This window comes from Populus trichocarpa, chromosome 8 (assembly GCF_000002775.5).
Source record: "Populus trichocarpa isolate Nisqually-1 chromosome 8, P.trichocarpa_v4.1, whole genome shotgun sequence".
Taxonomy (NCBI): Eukaryota; Viridiplantae; Streptophyta; class Magnoliopsida; order Malpighiales; family Salicaceae; genus Populus; species Populus trichocarpa.
Genome location: NC_037292.2, coordinates 10680712 through 10701676, shown reverse-complemented (window position 1 = coordinate 10701676; position 20965 = coordinate 10680712). Strand labels below are relative to the sequence as shown.

The following is a 20965-nucleotide window of genomic DNA, read 5'->3' as shown; positions in this document are numbered from 1 at the left end:
TATTTTTTGTTTAAAAATGCATCAAAATAAAGTTTTTTTTTTAAAAAAAATTATTTTAATATCAACACATCAAAACGATATGAAAACATTAAAAAAAATTTATTTTAAACAAAAAAAATCAAATTTTTTAAAAATGCTATTTGCACGTTGCCAAACACTCCCCATCCTTGTGATCCGACACCCTTGGAGCCCGAAACCAGTCTTACAAGGTGTGGCCTGTGACCCTGAGAATTTTTGTTGGTACGAGGGTTCAAACCTGAGAACATCCCTAGCTGATTTGCCGCTAGAACACCATTTGGGTGGTTCCAATAAAACAAGGTGCTTTGCTCAAATTTCAATAGTTCCTTCTTTTTAATGGTATCTATTAGGAAAGTGCCAAAATACCCATAACCCATTAATGACGAACGGTGAACTAAAATTTGAAAAAATAAAAATAAAAATAAAAACTCTTAAAATTAATTACAAAAGAAATAAAACAATACCAGGGACCGAACATGTTGAAAAAAAAAACGAAACTTTAACAAAAAAGAAAATGAAAAAGTTGATTCAATGCTCCTCGAATCCTCGTTCTAATCTAAAATGGAGACAAACTAAAATTGAAAGGAAGACAATGGAAAAAAAAACAAAATGAACCAATTTTGATTGGTTCTTGACTCACAAGTTGCAGGTTACTTTTATCCATTGAATCGAATATTTCTTTTTCCACGTAATCATGAAGAAAATTCCACCAGTAATATATATAAAAAAATAATTATCAGTAATTTCATCAGTAATCACCGACGTCAATGATCACTAACAAAATTATTTTTATGGGAATTTCATCTGTGATTATTGACAGAATTCTTTCATGACTACCGCTTGTGCAGCCCCGTCAATTCCTTATGAGTTTCGGTCTTGCGACCGTACTCCCCAGGCGGAGTGTTTCACGCGTTAGCTGGGCCCCTGATCCGCGTAGACCAAGCTGCTGCCCCGCCCGCCACCCGGTTGTTCTTATGATCTCTGGAATCGCTTCAAAGCGGTCCTAACGAGGAAAGTCACTTAGTACCTCCTGCCCTTAAACGGAGATTCCAACAATAATAACTGATAGAAAGATTTCCGTCAATAATGCGTTGATGATGGAAAGTTTTCTGGTAATGAATCATGTTATATTGAGATATCGTTTGCAGATTATAATCAAGATTTACTGATTAAATTTTTGGAACAGCAAGAAACATATATCAAGACTAATTGCAGGTAATCAAGAGTTAGCGCTGATTAATGAATCCTGTAGGACAATTGCCTAAAAAGATACGGTGATTACTATTGTTTTCCCTACCCAGTGGTAAATACTAAATAGGTGCGCATGGGCGAGACATGGAAATCCATGGCTTTTCCTTTACAATATGACAGAATCATGTGGGGCGATGAATTTTGTGGTAAACTCCATTGCTAGACCCAGCAAGCATTATGCAACACTTTCCATCAACTTTTCAGAATCTTTGAAGGGAAACATGGGGTGGCATAGCTGGCTATTCCACAAAAGAACAGAAACACAATCTGGATTTATCTTATGTTTGGGGTCCATTGCATTGCATTCTATCTCTTTGCATTGCTTTTTTCAAGATTTTGAAGACAGATTTGTAGTTGTAGTTGGTGGGGGCCGCTGGTACTGTTGTGTTGCAGTGTTGGTATTTATGAACCGAAGGTTTTCCACGATATCCATTCACATATATGCTAGTATCTACTTTTCTTACACAATAATTCAGGAGAGAGAGGCAGACAGATCACATCACTTTGGTTGGTGATTTGTAGCTCTAGTGCCTTGAAAGCATGGTAGCTTTGGTGGGTTGTAGCATCAATGTTACTTCGACGAGGAAAAGAGAATGGCTATACAGTTGAACTATAGATAAATTTACATGTTTTGTCCATGGCAGGATGAATTGCTTCAGCTCGATAAAATAGGGTTCACACTTTAAAATTAAATTATGGTTTAATTAGCTTTGGTGAGTTTTTTTATCGGCCCAAGTAGAGTAAATTCTTTCATTATTTTTTTTAAACTTGAATTAATTCAGGTCCCGAATCAACCATCAAGTTAGTCCTAATTTTATAACTAGGATTATTATAATATTATTAATTTCAAAACTCAATATAAACTAAAAAGAAATATCTAATTATTTTTTAAAATATATAAATTTGATAGTAATACATATTAAGAGTAAAATAGATTTGTTTATATTTTATTTTTCTTGTCCACCATAATTAAATAGGATATGAAGACAAACACTTTGTCTTGTATATCATTACCAAACATAATTTTATCTTTATCTCTTTTTTTTTTGTTTTTACTCTCTTTTTCTTTTCTTTGTGTCATGTGATAGTAACCAAAAAATATCTAAATGTATTTAATGTGATATTTATTTGGAATTTTTTGATAAAAATAAATAATGACTAACATGAATAAAAAAAACTAAAACGGGTGGTGAATTCACTATTTTTCTATACATATTTCACTGTCAACCAATAAATTTACCACTTTATCTTTTTTTTTAAAAAAAAAATTTGGTTAGAGGTTGAGATCATAATGATCTTTTTAATGGAGGTATTATGATATTTTTAAATTGACTGAGGGCAAGATGTGTATTTACTTTAAAATTGTATAAGAAATTATCATAAATGTCATTTTGATTAATGCATTATTGTCATTGAGAGTTAGATTTGTATTTTTATTTTTAAAGTGGATAGAAAAACAACCAATTTAAGTTAGATTTGTATTTTTATTTTTAAAGTGGATAGAAAAACAACCAATTTAACCTTGTATATAAAAATATTTTCGCTGGCTAAGAGGGGTGTTTTCGTTATCCCTTTTACTTGCATGGTAAAAATACCTCCTTACCCTTATGTTTTAATTTTTTATACCTTGGACATGAGGGTATTTCGGTTATAGTGAAGGTTAGTTTTGTCTTTTAATAAATTAAAGGGGTTTTTAAAAAATATATTGGCGTGTACTGAGAACACGTCAGTCGCTCTGCCTTCTTCGGATGATGTAAGCAACTAATTTTGGCAACAAAAAATGTCACTCCAGGGTATCATTAAATTCATCTTGGTGTCTCCTTCTTGTAGAAGTGGCGCGTGTAGAAAATAGAGCTCTGGTTTGACTTCGATGACCATTTCTTTTTTTCTCTTTTTTTCCCCTCTCTCTCCCTTGATTCTTAAGCCCTGCCCTGCAATTTTCCAAATCAGCCCCTTAGCTTCTCTTTGTTTTCGATTTTGTCCCTGATCGTTTAGTTGATATTTATTTTATTTCAAATAACTTAAAAAAATTAAAATTTGTTTCAATTTTATAGTCGTTTGGTTTTTTTTTACTTCTCTTTGTTTTTTATTTAGTCCCTAGTTTTTTGGTTGATATTCCTTTTATTTGGAATAACTCGTGAAAATTAATTTTTTTTAATTTAATCCTCATTTAATTTTTTAAATTTGTCTTATTTAGTCCCTGTTTTTTTATTTGCTATTAATGTCATCTAAAATAATTTTTATAGTGTAATTTCTTTAATGATTTTACCCTCGATCATTTTTTTCCTAACAAATTTTGTTCTTGTTTTTTTATTGTTTTTTTTTTGCTTTGCTAATTTTTTTTAGTTTTGTATTATTTTACACTTAATTTTATCCTTCAATATTGAGTTAATTTGAATTTGAGCTTCCTGGCCAACCCAATATTTGAATGTCACGGATTCTAGTTTGGAAAATTAATTTAGCTCAAGGATGTTCACTAGAGGTTGCCTTTTCTTTTTATTATTCTTTTAAGCTAATGCTGTTTTTTTTTAGATTTTATCCTTCGATATTTAGTTTATTAGAGTTTAAGCTCTTTGTTTTTTTTATATTTTCTTTCTACATCCTTTGTTTTTTTATTTGGCTGGGTTATCTGGGGTCTTTTTATATTTTTGTTCTTTGTTAGATATATTTTCTCAAAATATTTTTTCTTAAATTAAATAGAATTGATTAATTGAATATAGATGAATACTCATTTCACCATGTTTTGTTCAGTTTGCTTGTACAGGGCATTGCTCCAGCGCATTATACAACTTCTTTAAATGTTGTCATGTATCTTTTTTGCAGTGAAATTTGAACCAACTTAACAAGATTTTCTGGTCGTGGATAATATATATAATCGAGTAACGGTGAGTCTCCAACGCTCTTTTCTTTTTATAATTATGATATCAATATCTTATTTTTTTTAATTAGTATTGCCGGTTTTTTTAAGTTTATTTTATATTATTACTTTTAATATAAATTATATTATTAAATTAATCAATCTTATTAAATATAATCAAATTAATAATGACAACGGCCAACAACCAACGCCAATTAACAGAGTTTCATGTGTGATGCATTTTTAATTGTCTTCAAAAGGAGAGAAATGTGACTATAATACGTCTTTTTATTCCCTTCCTCATCTGCAATCATAATTTTCCCTTTTTGTCTGATAGCCTTCTGCACCAAGAAAAAACTCTAAAAAATGACAAACAAAACGCAATAATTTCTTGTCGGCAACGAAGAAAAAAAGGCAACTTGTTATTATAATTGTGCACCCCCGTTAGTCAATGAAGTTTTGCGAATGCTATACGATATACGATACTGTTTGTTTTTATATTTAAAAAAAAAATTTAATTTTTTATATACTAATATTAAAAATAAATTTTAAAAAATAAAAAATATTATTTTAATATATTTATAAATAAAAAATATTTTAAAAAATAATCATTATTATACTCTAAAAATAGATGCACGTGATCCTTCCAAGCAAGGATGAAAATCCTGTTTGAAAACGCGGTTGAAGTTGTATTTTTTATAAAATTAATTTTTATTATTGCTTAATATTATTTTTTTATATTTTTAAATTATTTTAATATATTAATGTCAAAAATAATTTTTAAAAAATAAAAAAATATATATTATTTAATACATTTCGCACTTTTAAAAACAACTGCAGGAACTCCCAAGCTCCCTCCAAATATAAACAATTCCGTATTTATTGTTCGTATAGCTAGGCTGCTTGGTTGCCTCATTCCTCTAACACTAATTACCCTTTTTATTGCTGAAAGGGAAAAAAAAATCTATAAATGACAAGAGGGAAAGCAACCTTCAACAACATTTTATGAAGGCCGGCGTGGCCGCGTGGGGCCTGAGATTCAATTAATATCCTGCAATGATTGGTTGAATTTCTAATCTACTGTGCCAATAAGCCAATGATCAGCAACCCCACTTCCGAACACCTGTACTCTTACACTAGGACCTCTCAAGAACAGTTTCAAGAGAAAGACACAGCAAAGGTAACAGATTACCAGTCATTTGATCGAAATAAAATTACCATTACCGCATTTTATGACTGTATCGTGCTGTGCACATCTTGAAAAATTACTAGCAAATCTCGAAGTAAATACCTGAATTCTTCCGAATGACAGGACATGGTTCCTCGGAGTCCTTTGCATAGTTTCTAAACTAATATTATCTTTCAAGTAGAGAGTTTTGTTTTTTGTTTTTGTCGGAATCCTTCGTTCAACCTTAAGCTATATAACGAAAATAACAATTTTAAATGTAAAAACAAAGGAAATAATATATCTCAATTCATATGTTTCAATTATTATTATTATTATTATTTTCTTGAGTATGGTAATTATTTCACACCAATAGGTAAATAATAGTGTGTTATTTAAAAGAAATTTACTTCGAATGGATATTTCGATAACATCTCTCCTCACAAAATTCAAATTGAAACCTGTAAACTTCCATGATCAAGAGATTAGTGAAACCGGGTGATTGGTTAATTAAGGTTTCTTTAATGTCAATAGAAAAATAATCGCAAGAAAGGAGACAGGTCGAGGAACCCAAGAAAGAACATTACTGTAATCTCAAGAGAGAGGGCAGATTAGTCATTATAGTTTTCTTTTCTTTCTCAAGGTACTTTCTCCATCTGAAAATCTATAAAAAAGGTAACGACAAAAGACAGCAAAAACTGCTGAATATGACCGTTCAACAGTATCCTCAATTAAATCAAATCTTAACCACAAATTAACAAAGATAATCCCACCCTTAATTCTCGTATGAAATAGGTATACCTAGCTCCTTAAACTACACTTAGGTTTGAGTATGACATTAAATCTTTTCTCATGTAAATATAAACAAATAAAGACAAAAAGGTTTTTACCCCACCTCACCCCACCTGCTGTTTTATTCTCTGTTTTCCAGCCCTTTTAACAGTTTTTGACAGTGTGAGCTTATCAATCTAAAAGAATGTAATGCTGAAGTCTCTTTTCAGAGAGAGAGAGAGAGTGCTTGTGAGTTTGATAGAGAAAATGGGGTGAACTAGGAAGATATGCAGCTGGGGGGTTAGTATCACGGTGCTGCTGATCACAGCCCCGTTATTTTACTGGGTTTCATTCGTTTGGTATGTTCTTGATCTGTGATGTTCATAAAGGATCATTATTTCCAATTTTTGCAGGTTCCCACTTGCTTCAAGTTTGCGTTTTTGTGTTCTTTTAGATGGTAGTTGGTAGTTTTCTGGTTGCTTATCAAATCCCGTCATAAGATTTTATCACTGAACATAAAGTATCGTTTCTGTGTTTGTGTAAATGTAGTATTGCTTTCTTTTGGCAAGTTCCAAGTCTCATAGGTATCTTTCGAGTTCAAGTTGAGATCAGTCTAGTTCAAGATTGTGCTTTTCTTTTCCTTTCAATGGTAGATCGAGTTTCATGAACTCCTCCTGGGTTTGGGATCACTGTTGGCTGCTCAGTTGTGCGTTACTTCTTGTAGAGTTATTTACGTTAGGACTAATGTTGGGCCAGTATTGGTCACTTATTTGTAATGCTGCATAGTACTACTACTTGCATCCTGAATTTGGGGAATCAAACAATGCAATCATGAAATTTTGAGTATTTGACTCCTTGCTTTCTCCTGTTTGATTTTCTTTTCATTCATTCGAACTGCTTGGCTCTATCCTGCGCCGTCTTTGCAGACTATGAATTTGTAAGATCTGATTTTACTTTTATTTCAATTCATAGATTTGAAGGTTATTGAAGTGAGGAGTTCCATTTGCACTTGATCAAGAAGATCCATTTGCACAAACAACAAACAGGTAGTCTGCATATGAACTGTTTATAAATTTTCAGAACACATAATGAAAATATTAAATTCTTTTGTATCTCAATGATCTTGGTCTGTTTAGGTATAAGTGACATATGAAGTGAAGATCTTGAAGGGTCCTTTGGAGCAATATTGAGTAGCTAGAATAACTTAAATTATTATTCTGGCCTGGATCCACTACTTGGGTTTTTATTACTGGTACAAGGACCAGGCTTTTGCAAAGTCCAAGCCAGTTGCTTTATTGTTCTTGGCTGGAGTCATGGCAACACTATTACATTCCGAGTCCAGAAGATTATATTCTTGGTGGTGGGACAGCCACATTAGCCCAAAGAATTCGAAATGGCTTCAAGAAAATCTCACAGGTCTTCATTCTCTTCTTGGATCTTTGTCAAATATTATGAACTCTATTTGCTTAATATATATGCTTGATGCATAGGAAGTTATACTTGGATGTTCTTTTCTCTGCTTTTGATTGTAGATATTAAGTCAACGAAAACTTTTTCTGATTCTAGAAAAAAAGAATCCAATTATCATAAATCTCATGTATGGGCAGATTGTAATTACTTCTTCCTTGTTGGTTAAAAGCCTTGTCATCTACTGAATGCATGTCTGGTTTGAATCTTGACAAATGCATAGCCTCATATTCTAATTGCCATAATTGATATAAGGTTATGCGGCCTCGATAACAATAGACCAAGCTGCTGCATAACATATATCTATTGATGTTATTTATGGCCTGCATTCTCAATGAGCACGGATTTGTTTCAACAGATATGGATGCCAAAGTCAAAGCAATGATCAAGGTCATTGAAGAAGATGCCGATTCTTTTGCAAGGAGGGCAGAAATGTACTATAAGAAGCGTCCTGAACTGATGAAACTGGTGGAGGAATTCTACAGAGCTTACCGTGCATTAGCAGAGAGATATGATCATGCAACCGTGGAGCTCCGCCAGGCTCATCGAACAATGGCAGAAGCATTTCCCAACCAAGTACCATATGTACTGGTTGATGATTCACCTTCAGGATCTTCTGGCCCCGAGGGTGAGCCGCATTCTCTAGAAATGCCACATCCCATTCGTGCATTTCTTGACCCAGATGACTTGCGTATGGATTCATTGGGACTCTCTATTAACAAAACAGGTTTAAAGCAGCTCAATGAGTTGTTTGGCTCACGAGATGCAGTATCTCAAGTTTCAAAAGTTGCAGATGGAAAATTGAAAAAATGCCTGAAGATTCATGAAGCAGCAGAGGTTGACACCGGAAAGCAAGCTGAAACTGAAGTTCAAATCATAAAGAAAGCTCTTTCAGAGATTCAAACTGAGAAGGAAGCTGTTCTTCTTCAATACCAGCAGAGCTTGCAGAAGTTATCCAGCTTGGAGAGAGAACTAAATGATTTCAGAGGGATTGATGAAAGAGCAGGCAAAGCAGAAATTGAAATTAAGATCCTGAAGGAAACCCTTGTTAAATTAGAAGCTGAAAGGGATGCTGGTCTTCTACAGTACAACAAATGCTTGGAAAGAATATCTGCTTTAGAGAATGTGATCTCTAAAATGGAAGAGGACGCAAAAGCTCTCAATGAACGAGCTATTAAAGCTGAAATAGAAGCTCAAAATCTCAAGCAAGAACTTTCAGGATTAGAGGCTGAAAAGGAAGCTAGTCTTCTTCAGTACAACCAATGTCTTGAACTGATATCCAATTTGCAGAAGAAAATCTTGATTGCGGAGGAAAATGCTAGAATGCTCAATGCATTAACCGAAACAGCAGAAACTGAAGCTAAAGCATTGAAGGAGGCCCTCGCTAAATTGAGCGAAGAGAAAGAAGCTGCAGAACTTCAGTATGAGCTGTGTTTGGAGAAAATAGCTATGATGGAGAGTGAAGTTTCTCATGCTCAGGAGGACGTCAATCGACTAAACAGTGAAATTCTGTCAGGGACTGCGAAATTGAAAACCGTAGAAGAACAGTGTTTCCTGTTACAGAGATCAAATCAATCTCTGCAGTCAGAGGCAGATACTCTAGTACAGAAGATAGAAACAAAGGATCAAGAACTTTCAGAGAAGGTAAATGAGTTGGAGAAGCTTCAGGCTTCGCTGCAAGATGAGCAGTCACAGTTTCTTCAAGTTGAAGCCACTTTGCACTCATTGCAGAAATTGCACTCTCAATCTCAAGAGGAGCAGAGAGCTTTGGCAATTGAGCTTCAGAATCACTTCCAAATGTTGAAGGATTTAGAGATATCCAACCATGATCTGCAGGAGAACCTTCAACAGGTTAAGGAAGAGAACCAGAACCTCCATGAATTGAACAGTAATTCCGTTATTTCAATAACAGATTTGAAAAATGAAATTTTAGCTTGAAGGAAATGAAAGAGAAACTTGAAGAGGATGTTTCCCTACAAGCTGCACAGAGCAATTCCCTACAGCAAGAGATTTTCCATTTGAAGGAGGAAATTGAGGGCTTGAGTACAAGATATTGGATTTTAATGGAGCAAGTGGACTCGGTAGGTTTAAATCCAGAGTGCCTTGGCTCATCTGTGAAGAACTTGCAAGATGAAAACTTGAAACTAAAAGAGGTCTGCAAAAAGGACACAGAAGAAAAGGAAGTTCTCCATGAAAAGTTGAGCACAATGAATAACATTAAGGAGAACAATGTTGCACTGGAGAGGTCCCTCTCAGATTTGAATCGCATGCTGGAAGGGTCAAGAGAGAAGGTTAAAGAGTTGCAGGAGTCCTCCCAGTTTCTTCAGGGAGAAAAATCCAGTCTTGTTGCTGAAAAATCCATCCTGCTTTCTCAGTTACAGATGATGACAGAGAATTTGCAGAAGCTCTCGGAGAAAAATGCCTTGCTGGAGAATTCTCTCTCTGGTGCAACTATTGAGCTCGAAGGTCTGAGGACAAGGTCAAGAAGCTTAGAAGAATTCTGCCAGACGCTAAAAAATGAGAAATCCAATCTTGAAGATGAAAGAAGCTCCCTGGTCTTACAGCTGAAAAATGTTGAAGAGAGACTGGGAAACCTAGAAAGGAGATTTACAAGATTAGAAGAAAAATACACTGATCTGGAGAAGGAAAATGATTCTACACATTCTCAAGTAAAGGACATGTGGGGTTTTCTTGGTGTAGAAAAACAAGAGCGCTCATGTTATATACAGTCAAGTGAATCTCGACTTGCAGATCTGGAAAGCCAGGTCCATCAACTACATGAAGAAAGTAGGTCGAGCAAGAAAGAATTCGAAGAAGAACTGGATAAAGCTGTAAATGCTCAGGTTGAAATCTTCATCTTGCAGAAGTTTATTAAAGATTTAGAAGAGAAGAATTTGTCCCTGTTGATTGACTGTCAGAAACATGTCGAAGCATCCAAATTCTCAGATAAACTGATATCAGAATTAGAGACTGAAAATCTTGAGCAGCAGGCTGAAGTAGAATTCTTGTTAGATGAAATTGAAAAGCTTAGAATGGGTGTTCGTCAAGTTTTGAGGGCTCTTCAATTTGATCCAGTTAATGAGCATGAAGATGGGAGTCTTGCATGTATTTTGGACAATATCGGTGACCTAAAAAGTTTGCTCCTTTTAAAGGAGGATGAGAAACAGCAGTTGGTGGTCGAGAATTTGGTGTTGTTAACTTTACTCGAACAACTGAGATTAGATGGTGTTGAGCTTGAGACAGAGAAAAGCATCATAGAGCAGGAGTTCAAGATAATGGTAGAGCAACATACTATGCTGGAAAAAAGTAACCACGAACTGCTAGAGATGAACAGGCAATTGAGATTGGAAGTGAGCAAAGGAGAGCAGCAGGATGAGGAATTGAAAGCTCAACTTGAAACCCAGCATTTGAATCTGGCGAGTTTGCAGGGTTCGTCCGTGCAATTGAAAGAAGAAAATCTGAAGGTGCTTGGAGAAAACAGGTCTTTGCTTCGGAAAGTTTTGGACCTCAAAGAGGAAATGCATGTACTTGAAGAGGAAAACAGTAGCATTCTCCAGGAAGCTGTAACTGTCAGTAACCTCTCATCGGTGTTTGAGAGCTTTGCGGCAGAGAAAGTTGAGGAACTCGAATCCCTTTCTGAAGATATCAGCTTTCTAAACTTGATGAACAGTGATCTCAAGCAGAAGGTTGAAATGTTGGGGGATAAACTGTTATCAAAAGAATCAGAAAATCTACATCTTGATAAAAGAATTGAAGAGTTGCAGCAGGAACTGCAGGAAGAAAAAGACTTAACAGATCAATTAAACTGTCAAATTGTAATTGAAAAAGATTTTCTTCGAGAGAAAGCAACGGAGCTTTTCCTAGCGGAACAAAATATCACAGCTACCAACAACTTAAATGCAGAATTTCACACCACTATTGAGGAGCTTAAGAGGCAATGTGAAGCATCAAAAGTTGCAAGAGAGAACATAGATAAGCGGATTCTTGAACTGTCCCAAGTTTGCACAGATCAGAAAATAGAGATTGAATGCCTTAGTGAAGCAAAAGACGATCTGGAGTCAGAAATGGCTACATTGCTCAAGGAAATCAAGGAAAGACAGACTAGGGAAGAGAACTTGAGTTTGGAGCTGCAAGAAAGAAGCAACGAGACTGAACTCTGGGAAGCTGAGGCTTCGTCATTCTTCTTTGATCTTCAAATATCTTCTATCCACGAAGTTCTGCTTCAAAACAAGGTTCGTGAGCTGACTGTAGTTTGTGGGAGTCTTGAAGAAGAAAATGGTAAAAAAGATATTGAGATTGAAAAAATGAAAGAAAGGTTTGGCAAACTGGAAAGCGAAATTCAAAGAATGAAGGCTCATTTGTCTGCATATGTTCCGGTCATAACTTCACTGAGAGAGAATATAGAATATCTTGAGCACAATGTGCTTCTTCAGACAAGTCGAGGACAAAAGGTACTGTTCTTTCTTTTTTTAGAAAATGCTAACTATTGGAGCAATTCAGCATATTTCCTCCAAGCTAGATATGACTAGTTTTATTTTCCTTTTTATGTGGCTTAACAAGATGAAGAGTTTCTACACTTTAATATTCCCTTTTAAGTTCAACCAAGATAGATTTATCTTCTACTCGTAGAAACTTTATCATCTGACTTGACAGATATCATTTTTAACTTTTCAGATGTCGAATTTTAAACTATAGGCTTATTCCCTTTGTTCATAGCAAATTCATTATAGTGATGTCTGTGCGCGCGCTAATTAGAATTCAAGCATGCTGGGCCAATCATTTAAGCTGTCTCCTAGTCTTTTTCTATTCAGCTGTTTTATGCAGATGGTGGCATTCTAATGGCTGGTCTTCTTCATTTGTCTTCAGGGAGTAGAAATGACTAGTCAACATCATGAAAAGAGTCCTGAAGAACTCATAAATGATGAAAGCGTTGCAGTAACAGATGGAATTTCAGATTTGCTGAAGATGAAGTCTAGAATTAACGCAGTGGGTGAGGCAGTGGTTAAAGAAATGGATAGGCTTGCAGCTGAAAAGGCAATGTTGAAAGAAATGGATAGGCTTAAAATGCAGGAAATGGGGAACACTGAGGAGCCCTTAATGAAAGGGGCTGAACATTTAGAGATGAGAGGCCGATCAGCTGCAGAAAAGGATGTCCAGAAGGATGAGATGGAACTTGCAAATAAGCCCACTGATGCAGCTAAGCCACAGAACAACAAATCTGAAATTTCTGAAGTGAGGAATGAGATTTTGATGAAAGATATCCCACTTGATCAGGTCTCGGAATGTTCATTATACAGGAGAAGCAAGAGAGAGCATGCTGGGAAAGATGATCGGATGCTTGAATTATGGGAATCTGCTGAGCAAGACTGCCTTGATCCGCTTGCTGACAAACAGAAGCCGACAGCCCCTATTGAGAATGTTGCTGCATGTTGTCAGTTCAAAAATGCCAAACGGAAGAGTCAGGATCCCTCTTTGGAATTGCAGATTGAGAAGGAAGTGGGCATTGACAAGCTTGAGGTATCAACAAGCATCACTAGAGAACCCAATCAAGAAGGAAACAGAGGAAAGATCTTGGAGAGGCTTGCTTCTGATGCTCAGAAATTAATTTCGCTTCAAATAACAGTGCAAGATTTGAAAACGAAAATGGAGTTGAGGAAGAGAGGCAAGAGGGCCAATGATCTTGAATTTGAAAGAGTGAAAAGACAGTTACAAGAAGTTGAGGAGGCTGTTCTGCAGTTGGTTGATACTAATGATCAGCTGACCAAGGATGTTGAAGAGAGTCCCCCATATTTGGAGGGGAACACTTCAGTAGAGATGGAAGAGACAGGCACCATGCACAGAAAAAGAGTGGCAGAACAAGCACGGAAAAGGTCTGAAAAGATCGGAAGGTTACAGTTTGAGGTGCAGAGTATCCATTACATTCTGCTAAAACTGGAGGATGAAAAGAAAAGCAAAAGTAAGCACAAATTTTCTGGAAGTAAAACAGGCATCCTCTTGAGAGACTTCATATACAGCGGTGGCAGGAGAAGCAGCAGAAGGCAGAAGAAGGGTTGCTTTTGTGGGTGTGCAAGACCTTCATCTAATGAAGACTGAGGTAACCACTTTAAGTAAAGATCGTTGTTATTTCTAGCTACAGTTCTTGAAGTATTCCAGATTTTCGTGTATTTTAAGAGATTAAGTTAGACCGAAGCTATTCATGTTAGCTTAGTATATAACCTGAGAATAGGCTGATCTAGAAAGTAGTACTTGTTTCGCCAGCCTTCTTACCATTGTAATTTCAACTGAACGATGCCAATGCAATCTAAGTTCCATATATAAAAGGCCTCACCGTGCAAAATGGCCACCAATATCATCCTAGCGAGTTGAAATTGAGAAGTTTTTAAAAACTATTTTTTTTTCTTTTGACAGGAAAGCTCCTGTTTCGACTTCCACTCTTCCCTAAATCCGCAAATGGTTAGTAAGCATGGTCAACAGTCATCTAATTCCTTACAGATCCAAAACTAAGACATCGAGGTGGTATTTGTGAAGGTTTAGATATGAATACAGGTATTTTGGCATTTTTTTTAAGACAAGGAACTCGGGCGTACAATTATTGGATGAAAATCAGATATACCCCAATTGGGAGTATAACCAGCTTGGTGCAGTTGTGAACTCGAGAGCTCCGATGGTGACCCATAAACAGGGGAGAAGGGAATTGTTTATTAGGTGTAGAAGTTGGTAGATTCTTATCCAACCCTTGTACCCCTTAGCCATCCCAAGCGGGTTAGCGCTTAAGGTAGCACATTTTTTTTTTCCTGCAACTTAATTTTCAATAAAGGAGATCGCAAGAACTCTAACTATAGGAAGGATGTACTAATTCTTCCATAGCTTGATGAAGTACTCTGCTTTTTGATCGTAAAAGAGTTCAACTTGACAAGAGCATGATGTTAATGTCTAACCGTGGTCTTGCCTTGTTTACAAGATAGGCATCGCCACATTGCTTACAAATTCAGTACTGAATTTAATACTGCACCAACATGTTCCGAGTCTTCATTTCATCTGCACGGTCTTTGTTTAATGGTACCCTTGCTATCTTCAACTTACCAGCTAGGTTAGTTGACGAGTCATTTGGCGTTGACGCAATGCTGCCCACGCAAAGATAAACAAAGGAGAGCATTACTACTTCCGTTGTGTAACCCAACTATAAGGTGAGAAAAATTGTCAAAGGCTTCAAAACCTCCTATGCAGAGACCGGTTTTTAAGTGCTTTTGATTTTTGCTTCTCTTTGTAATTGGACTAGGTTTGCCACGTGCTTCCTGTATTGGACCTCTTTTTTACATTTTGTAACTGTGCTTCGTGCCCTCGTTTACTTGCTTCCTGTTTTCTTCGCTTAGCTTTCCAGGTCTTGGGAGCCTCCACCCCCCCCCCCCCCCCCCCCCCCCCCCCTCGAAGTTAAAACTGGGGGTGCAATATTTGATTCATTAAAGGGTAGAAGAACTGCTCAACTTCTAGCCTTGGTAAAACACTAGAAATTGTCTTATTCGAAAAAGAAAATGACCAACTCCGTGTGCATATGTTCATCTCTCCTGTCTATACACATGGAATGGTCCTTTGTTCACATAAAATGAAACCCGTGAAAATTATCCATCAACCTGACCTGACTGGATCAACCAGCTAGACTAGGTGATTCCAGCCCAAAAGAAATTTGAGGACCAGAAACACCAGGCTTAAATGGCCAATGCTGCAGCAGGGGATTCTATTTAAGTTATGAATTTTGATTCCCTGACGCATCAAGGCTTTGGGAATAGTCTTCTTGGAAGATGGCAGTCTTTATATATATACTCGTGGTGTTTGATAGCTTAATGAAGTGTTAAAAATCAACCTTGTTGGAGGAAGATGAACAAAAGAAAAGGTAGAAGTACAATATTATACAAGAGTAGTTGGATTTTATGACTACTAGATTGCATCTTATTATACAAGCAGAGCGGAAAAAACTCAAATAACATACAACTAAACTAACATGCCTCTCAACGCTACAAAGGATTAAAAGAATTTCATCCGAGCTTTTATGGGGAACATTTCCTTTCAATGCTGGGGAGTGAGAGAAGGGAATGAGGGTATGGATTGTAGTATCAACTTCCGACCACTCCTCCGACCAGGGGATGATCCTAAGTTACTTTGTGGAGGAGAGACCCTCTTGCTGTTGGGAGAAGTCTTAATGCCAGAGCTTGGAGAGTGGTTTTCTCGAAGGATCTCAGGAATTTCATCTCCTGAAACATTTTGGAATTGCTTCTCAAACTTCCATTGAGGTCGAAGAATATTTGGTTTTCCATATCTTTGGCCAGTATACAATCCAGAAGATGATCCAACGCCAAGAAAACATCTTGGTGGTTTGCCCTTCGATGAAAATGGCAGCTGAACCAGTGGTCTGGCATCAAATTTCAAAACATCACTAAAGATCTAATAAAAAAACTCAACCTTTAAGGCAGTAATAGTTCAGAAAGTAAACCTGGAAAACCGTAATGGTGTTGTGGGAAGAGCAGAATTTGGATGCTGCTCATCATTATTCTGGATTTCAGCTTTCTGCACTGTTTTATCAACCCCATTCTTTTCACTTGCCTCTGTTTCATCTTCTGGTTCATCTTCCATTTCCACTAAAGCAGATCCTAGATTTGGAAAGTCATTGAAGGCACAAAACTATTTAGAATTAATAATACCAAAATATGAAGTTAGTTTATTTATTTCTTGGATCATTTAAAGCCACTACATGATTAGAGGAAGGTTGCCTGTGTACTATGTAGCTATTCTGTATGAAAGCAAACTTTTGGGTAAAACTCACCGTCCTTTCTTCCAAATGCATTCTTGCATCCTTCACATCTGCAGTTAAGGGAGCATCCAACACCACCCTTCACAAGAGAACCATGATTTGATGAATCAGTTTATATTAAACATCAAAAGCATACGGAATATGCCAAGGAAACTACCTGATAGCATTCACAGTATTTCTTTAGGCAACTTGATTTCTTGCAGTTGCATCCCCTTTTATGCCGAGCTGAAGCAGGAGTTTTGCTGGACTCATCCTAGATTGAAGAAGCATTCAAGTTAAAATAAAAGTTTGACTATTTTGCCTAAGCAAAAGGTAAGATCAGATTTGAGCTAACCCCAATTTCAGGTGCAGGTTCAGAGCTCCTAATCACTTTGGGAGCGAATGCAAGTGGATTGCGAGACTCTATCTGTTTGCGAGTTGCAAGAACAGTATCTTCATGAATAGGCTTGTTGAAGCAATCTTGACATGCACATGGCTCTATGCAGTAAACACCAGCAGCAAAACATTCACAGTACCTGCATGGTGTGCATATTACATAATATATGATCATTATGATACTAGATAAAGGATGTGTATAGACATGCTATGATACCAGATAAAGGATGTGTATAGACATGCCAAGAGTCAAATAAATGAGGGAGGAAAGGGAAGGGAAGAAAAAACTTAAGCATTCACCTCAAGCATACTAAACAAGAGGAGGATATAATCAAATTGAAAACTAAGATGATCTATTAGATCCAAGTTCGAAGCCTGGTTCATGTAAGGACCCTGTTCATGGTAAGGGCCCTTGAGGACAGGGATCTTCATTGATAAAGATCGTTTTCCCTAAATAATTCTGCATATACTTCCATAGATAAGAGAAGTCATATGAGATATAACAGCAGTCAAACTGTGAAATCTTGCCCTACTCGGGATAAAAAAACAGCTTGTGATGACACCAAAGCACAGAGATCTATTTTTGAATAGCACATCCGATTATATTTATTTGGGTCACTAGCTGGAAACAACATCCCTGATTGAATTAAATTTCAGAAGATAACTACTTACAGTTTCAAACACTTTGATTTCTTACAGTTGCAACGCTTGCAGGCCTCGGCTTCTCCTTCCAACCTACGCCTGGAAATAAAATTTAATATCCATGACATTAAAATGTGAGAGATGCATAAACATGCTAATAAGTGTAAGAGTTATTAGGTAATAACTGTACAGGAAACACATTGTCAAATAACATGCCTCTTCTTTTTTGGGCTAGTCTGGCTGAAATCTTCCACAAAAGGAACAACATTGTCATTGGGATCCATGTCTCTTTCCGTAGACGCTAAGGCCAATGATTCATCAAGCTCTTGACCACTTGTTGGGGAGTGAAAGGAGGCAGCAGAACCAGGCAAAGTAATGGAGGAAGAGAAAGTTTCATGCTTGATTTTTTTGCTATCCCTGGAATTTATTGCCAAAGCATTTAAGTGCAGACCAATTCCAGGTAAAATGCATCTTGAAGAATCACTGCTGGGCTTAAAAGGCACCAATTGTGTATTTTTGTAAGTAATTTTCTCATCTGACTGCACCACCACTGAACTAGTGCTTGAACCGTCTTCTACGTTCTTCCTACGGGCTCCTACCATTTCAAAGTCAAGACAGCGCCTTCGCATGCCACGATGCAAATTAGAAACAGCCTACAGAATCATAAAATAATTGGACTGTTGTCAGAAAAGTCATTGAGTTCCTCAAAAGTTATGAATTGGAGAACAAGAAGAAAACAATTTTGGTCAAGTAAAATACAAATCTTCAAAATTACGAAGGGGTCAATCTTAAAGAGCATGAAAACTTTGAACAGAGAGTTTATATTTAGGAATTGAAAATGCTACGGAATTGATGCTGCAAATTAAGGAAATCATGCCACCATAAGAAATACAAATCAAATCTTGTTACAAGTTTATCCATTGCAGATTGGTTAATGGCACAAAATTTTGGTTTACCAATTCTATATCCTGCATGGTTATATTTTATGTTCCACAAAATTTTGATTAGTGGAACATGTAAACATAAAATTGAATATGGGTTGGGAAGGCATTTTTTAGTACAAGTTTAAAGGTAGAAAACAGGAGATGCTTTTTAGGTTCCACAGTAGTGTTGTGGTTGGAATAGTAGCTGACAGGCTGCCCGTGCTTGGTGCAGTATGACCCCTTTGTTTTACACCTGCCTAGCTTCCCTGGGAGTTGCAAGCACAAAAGGTTGCAATGCTCGCTTTCAAGATGTTTATAAGAGTTTGATTCTTTTCCTGCCGGGTATATCAACACGAACAATTACTAGTAAGTAGAAGGGAGTTCATGCTCGCATGACACAACTAACAATTAAGTGTAAAACAAATAAATCAAAACTATTTCATCAACTAGAAAGATGCAAATTATGCTGCAGATATCGGCAACAGATATGAGCTGCATCTTTTTACCTTAGAAGGATTGCTGATTATGTATTTATTTGGATCCTTATTGGCAGCAAGATTGTCCTGTGTTGGGTCCATTTGCGTCAGCTCAATGGTTTCCCCAGGTTGAGTGAAGGGGTCTTCCTTCTCATTTTGTTCACCAGGACCAATAGGATTGACTATTTGCATTTTTTGCACCTCACTAAAAGAGGTGCAAAATCCTACAACAGGGTTTGGTGACTTCTGAAAAAGCTCCTTAAAACCCTCTGCATCAATGGGAGAATTGAAAATTAACAGATCAGCAGAATCTGATATAAAATTCTCCCAGTCACATTCTGTAGCCTCTTTTTTACTCTCAATCTTGTATAACCCTGCTAAATGCACTTGACCTTCAGGGGAATCTTTATGAGAAGCCACATTAGTAAATGGAACAAGTGACGCTATTGTGCCATCAGATTTGGACACAGTATCTGTCTGAGTACCACAACGAGGTGTTTGGTCACTATCAGGGATACCACAATCATATTTTAACGTCCGTGGCAGTTCAATTGCGAGCTTCGAATGTTCACTAGGAGGTTCAACTGAAGCCTCTCTAATGGACACCCCAGGATCAAAACTCTCCTGTAGCTCAGACGAATTATCATAAAGCTGAGCCGCATCCACAGCTACCCCTTCATCATTACAAGCCTCATTCCCATTTTCAGAAGAAAACTCTGGTTTTGAGAGATCAGCGTAGTTATGCCTGAAAACAGATGAGTGAAGTTGAACATAAGTATATATGCTTTTATTGTAGTCCAGACCGATGAGGATGGCAAGAAAGCAAGTCGTTTACCTCTTAAGGAACCTAGTTTCCTTGTGAGAGTTGACATGGGGCGAAGTAAAGACGGACGGAAGGGATGCAAAACTAAGCGAGTGGAATGTATGGGCGATGTTTATGGACTTCACTGGCTTGATAGGAGAAAGGCTATTGATATAGTTGAAAACAGGTGAATCCTGCACCCAGAAGCAAAAATCCATGTCAATCATTGAACAAAGAAGCAACCAGATGGAACGAATACAAGATCCCAAATTACTGATCTAGAATCAAATAAGTAAATTCGTTCAGACAGAAGGGTTGCTATTACTGATAGATAAAAAAAAAATACAGTATCTTTCTTACACTGACCATAAAAATAAAAAATAAAATGAGAGAATTTTTCAAAAGTCGTTATAAACACCAAATAGATCCTAATAAATCAGGAGAAATTTTTTATTTCTTTCACGAAAGTGACAGTAAATTAAGATCTCAAGACTGAAATGCTACTTCGCAGTTCATAGCATTTCAAGCGACATGAAGGTAGCACGAGGAAGAACCAAATTGTAAAGATTGAACCTAAATTAGAGATGTAAACCACATGAAACTCAAAATCCAGACAGAGAAAACTAACAAGACAGGACTCTGATCCCAGAAAAACCCAGGTGAGTCTTTTCTGATAAAACACAGGCAAGTCAACCCACTAAGACACCAAGCACAAGCGCATGCATTGAATGAAAACAACCAAAAACACGATTCACGAATGCAAAAGGGTCAGAGAGATCAGAACAAGAGAGGCAAGGAATTACCTCGAACTTAGAAAGAGGAGAGGTGACCTGGGTCTTCTCTGGGGTATCCATTGCAGGAGAAGAAGCTGCTCCGCATAGCTAAGGAGAGAAGAGAAGAGAAGAATTTACACTAACAGGCAACAACTACCGTTTTGTTTTGGTTTCGGTTCTCTCCATTGGCTCTCCATCACTTCGTTTGTTTTCTTTTCTTCTCTTGTTTTTGTCTAGAAAGAAAGAGATAAAGAAAGAAAGAGATTCAAGAGAAGGAGCGGGAAAGCGGGAGAGAGTGGATTTTTCTCGTAGAGATTACTTTATTGACCCACTTCACCTCACCTCTAGGCTCTACCCAGTAAACTCTCACTCTCACAACCCACCACCACCATAGATAATAGCCAGCCCCACAGTGCCAACAACTGTCTTCCTATCCTATTTCAGGTACTTGGCTGTGTGTCACTGTCTCTGTCTCTGTTTTTAATAAATAAATAAATCCCTCTAGAATCTGACGGAGGAGTGATTTACCTTTTACTTTTAAAAAAGTAACGTATCCTCTCTCTTTACTGTTGTAAGAGATTTCTCTTTTTCCGTTTTTCTATTGAAAATTATTAAAGTTGTTTTTACCTGGGGTCTACT

The 20965-nt window shown here is 36.7% G+C and overlaps 2 protein-coding genes across 2 annotated transcripts; one reads left to right on the top strand and one right to left on the bottom strand.

Annotated features, from left to right (window-relative positions):
- Positions 1-6240: 6240 nt before the first annotated feature.
- On the top strand, positions 6241-13849 carry LOC7467501 (protein NETWORKED 1A). The gene is given in 6 exon segments (XM_024606891.2): positions 6241-6421; positions 7035-7108; positions 7199-7478; positions 7888-9456; positions 9459-11980; positions 12396-13849. Coding segments are annotated over 4 exon segments (5421 nt in total). The 5' UTR covers positions 6241-6421; positions 7035-7108; positions 7199-7375; the 3' UTR covers positions 13623-13849.
- Positions 13850-15405: 1556 nt separating this feature from the next.
- Positions 15406-20729, bottom strand: LOC7473421 (protein tesmin/TSO1-like CXC 2). Its single transcript, XM_024606892.2, has 10 exons — positions 20357-20729; positions 19587-19747; positions 18782-19496; positions 17569-18005; positions 17383-17451; positions 16670-16850; positions 16493-16588; positions 16348-16414; positions 16018-16174; positions 15406-15936 (listed from the first exon to the last, which is right to left on the bottom strand). The coding sequence occupies exons 1-10, from the start codon at positions 20405-20407 to the stop codon at positions 15594-15596; spliced, it is 2277 nt and encodes a 758-aa protein (XP_024462660.2). The 5' UTR covers positions 20408-20729; the 3' UTR covers positions 15406-15593.
- Between the last annotated feature and the right edge of the window lie 236 nt (positions 20730-20965).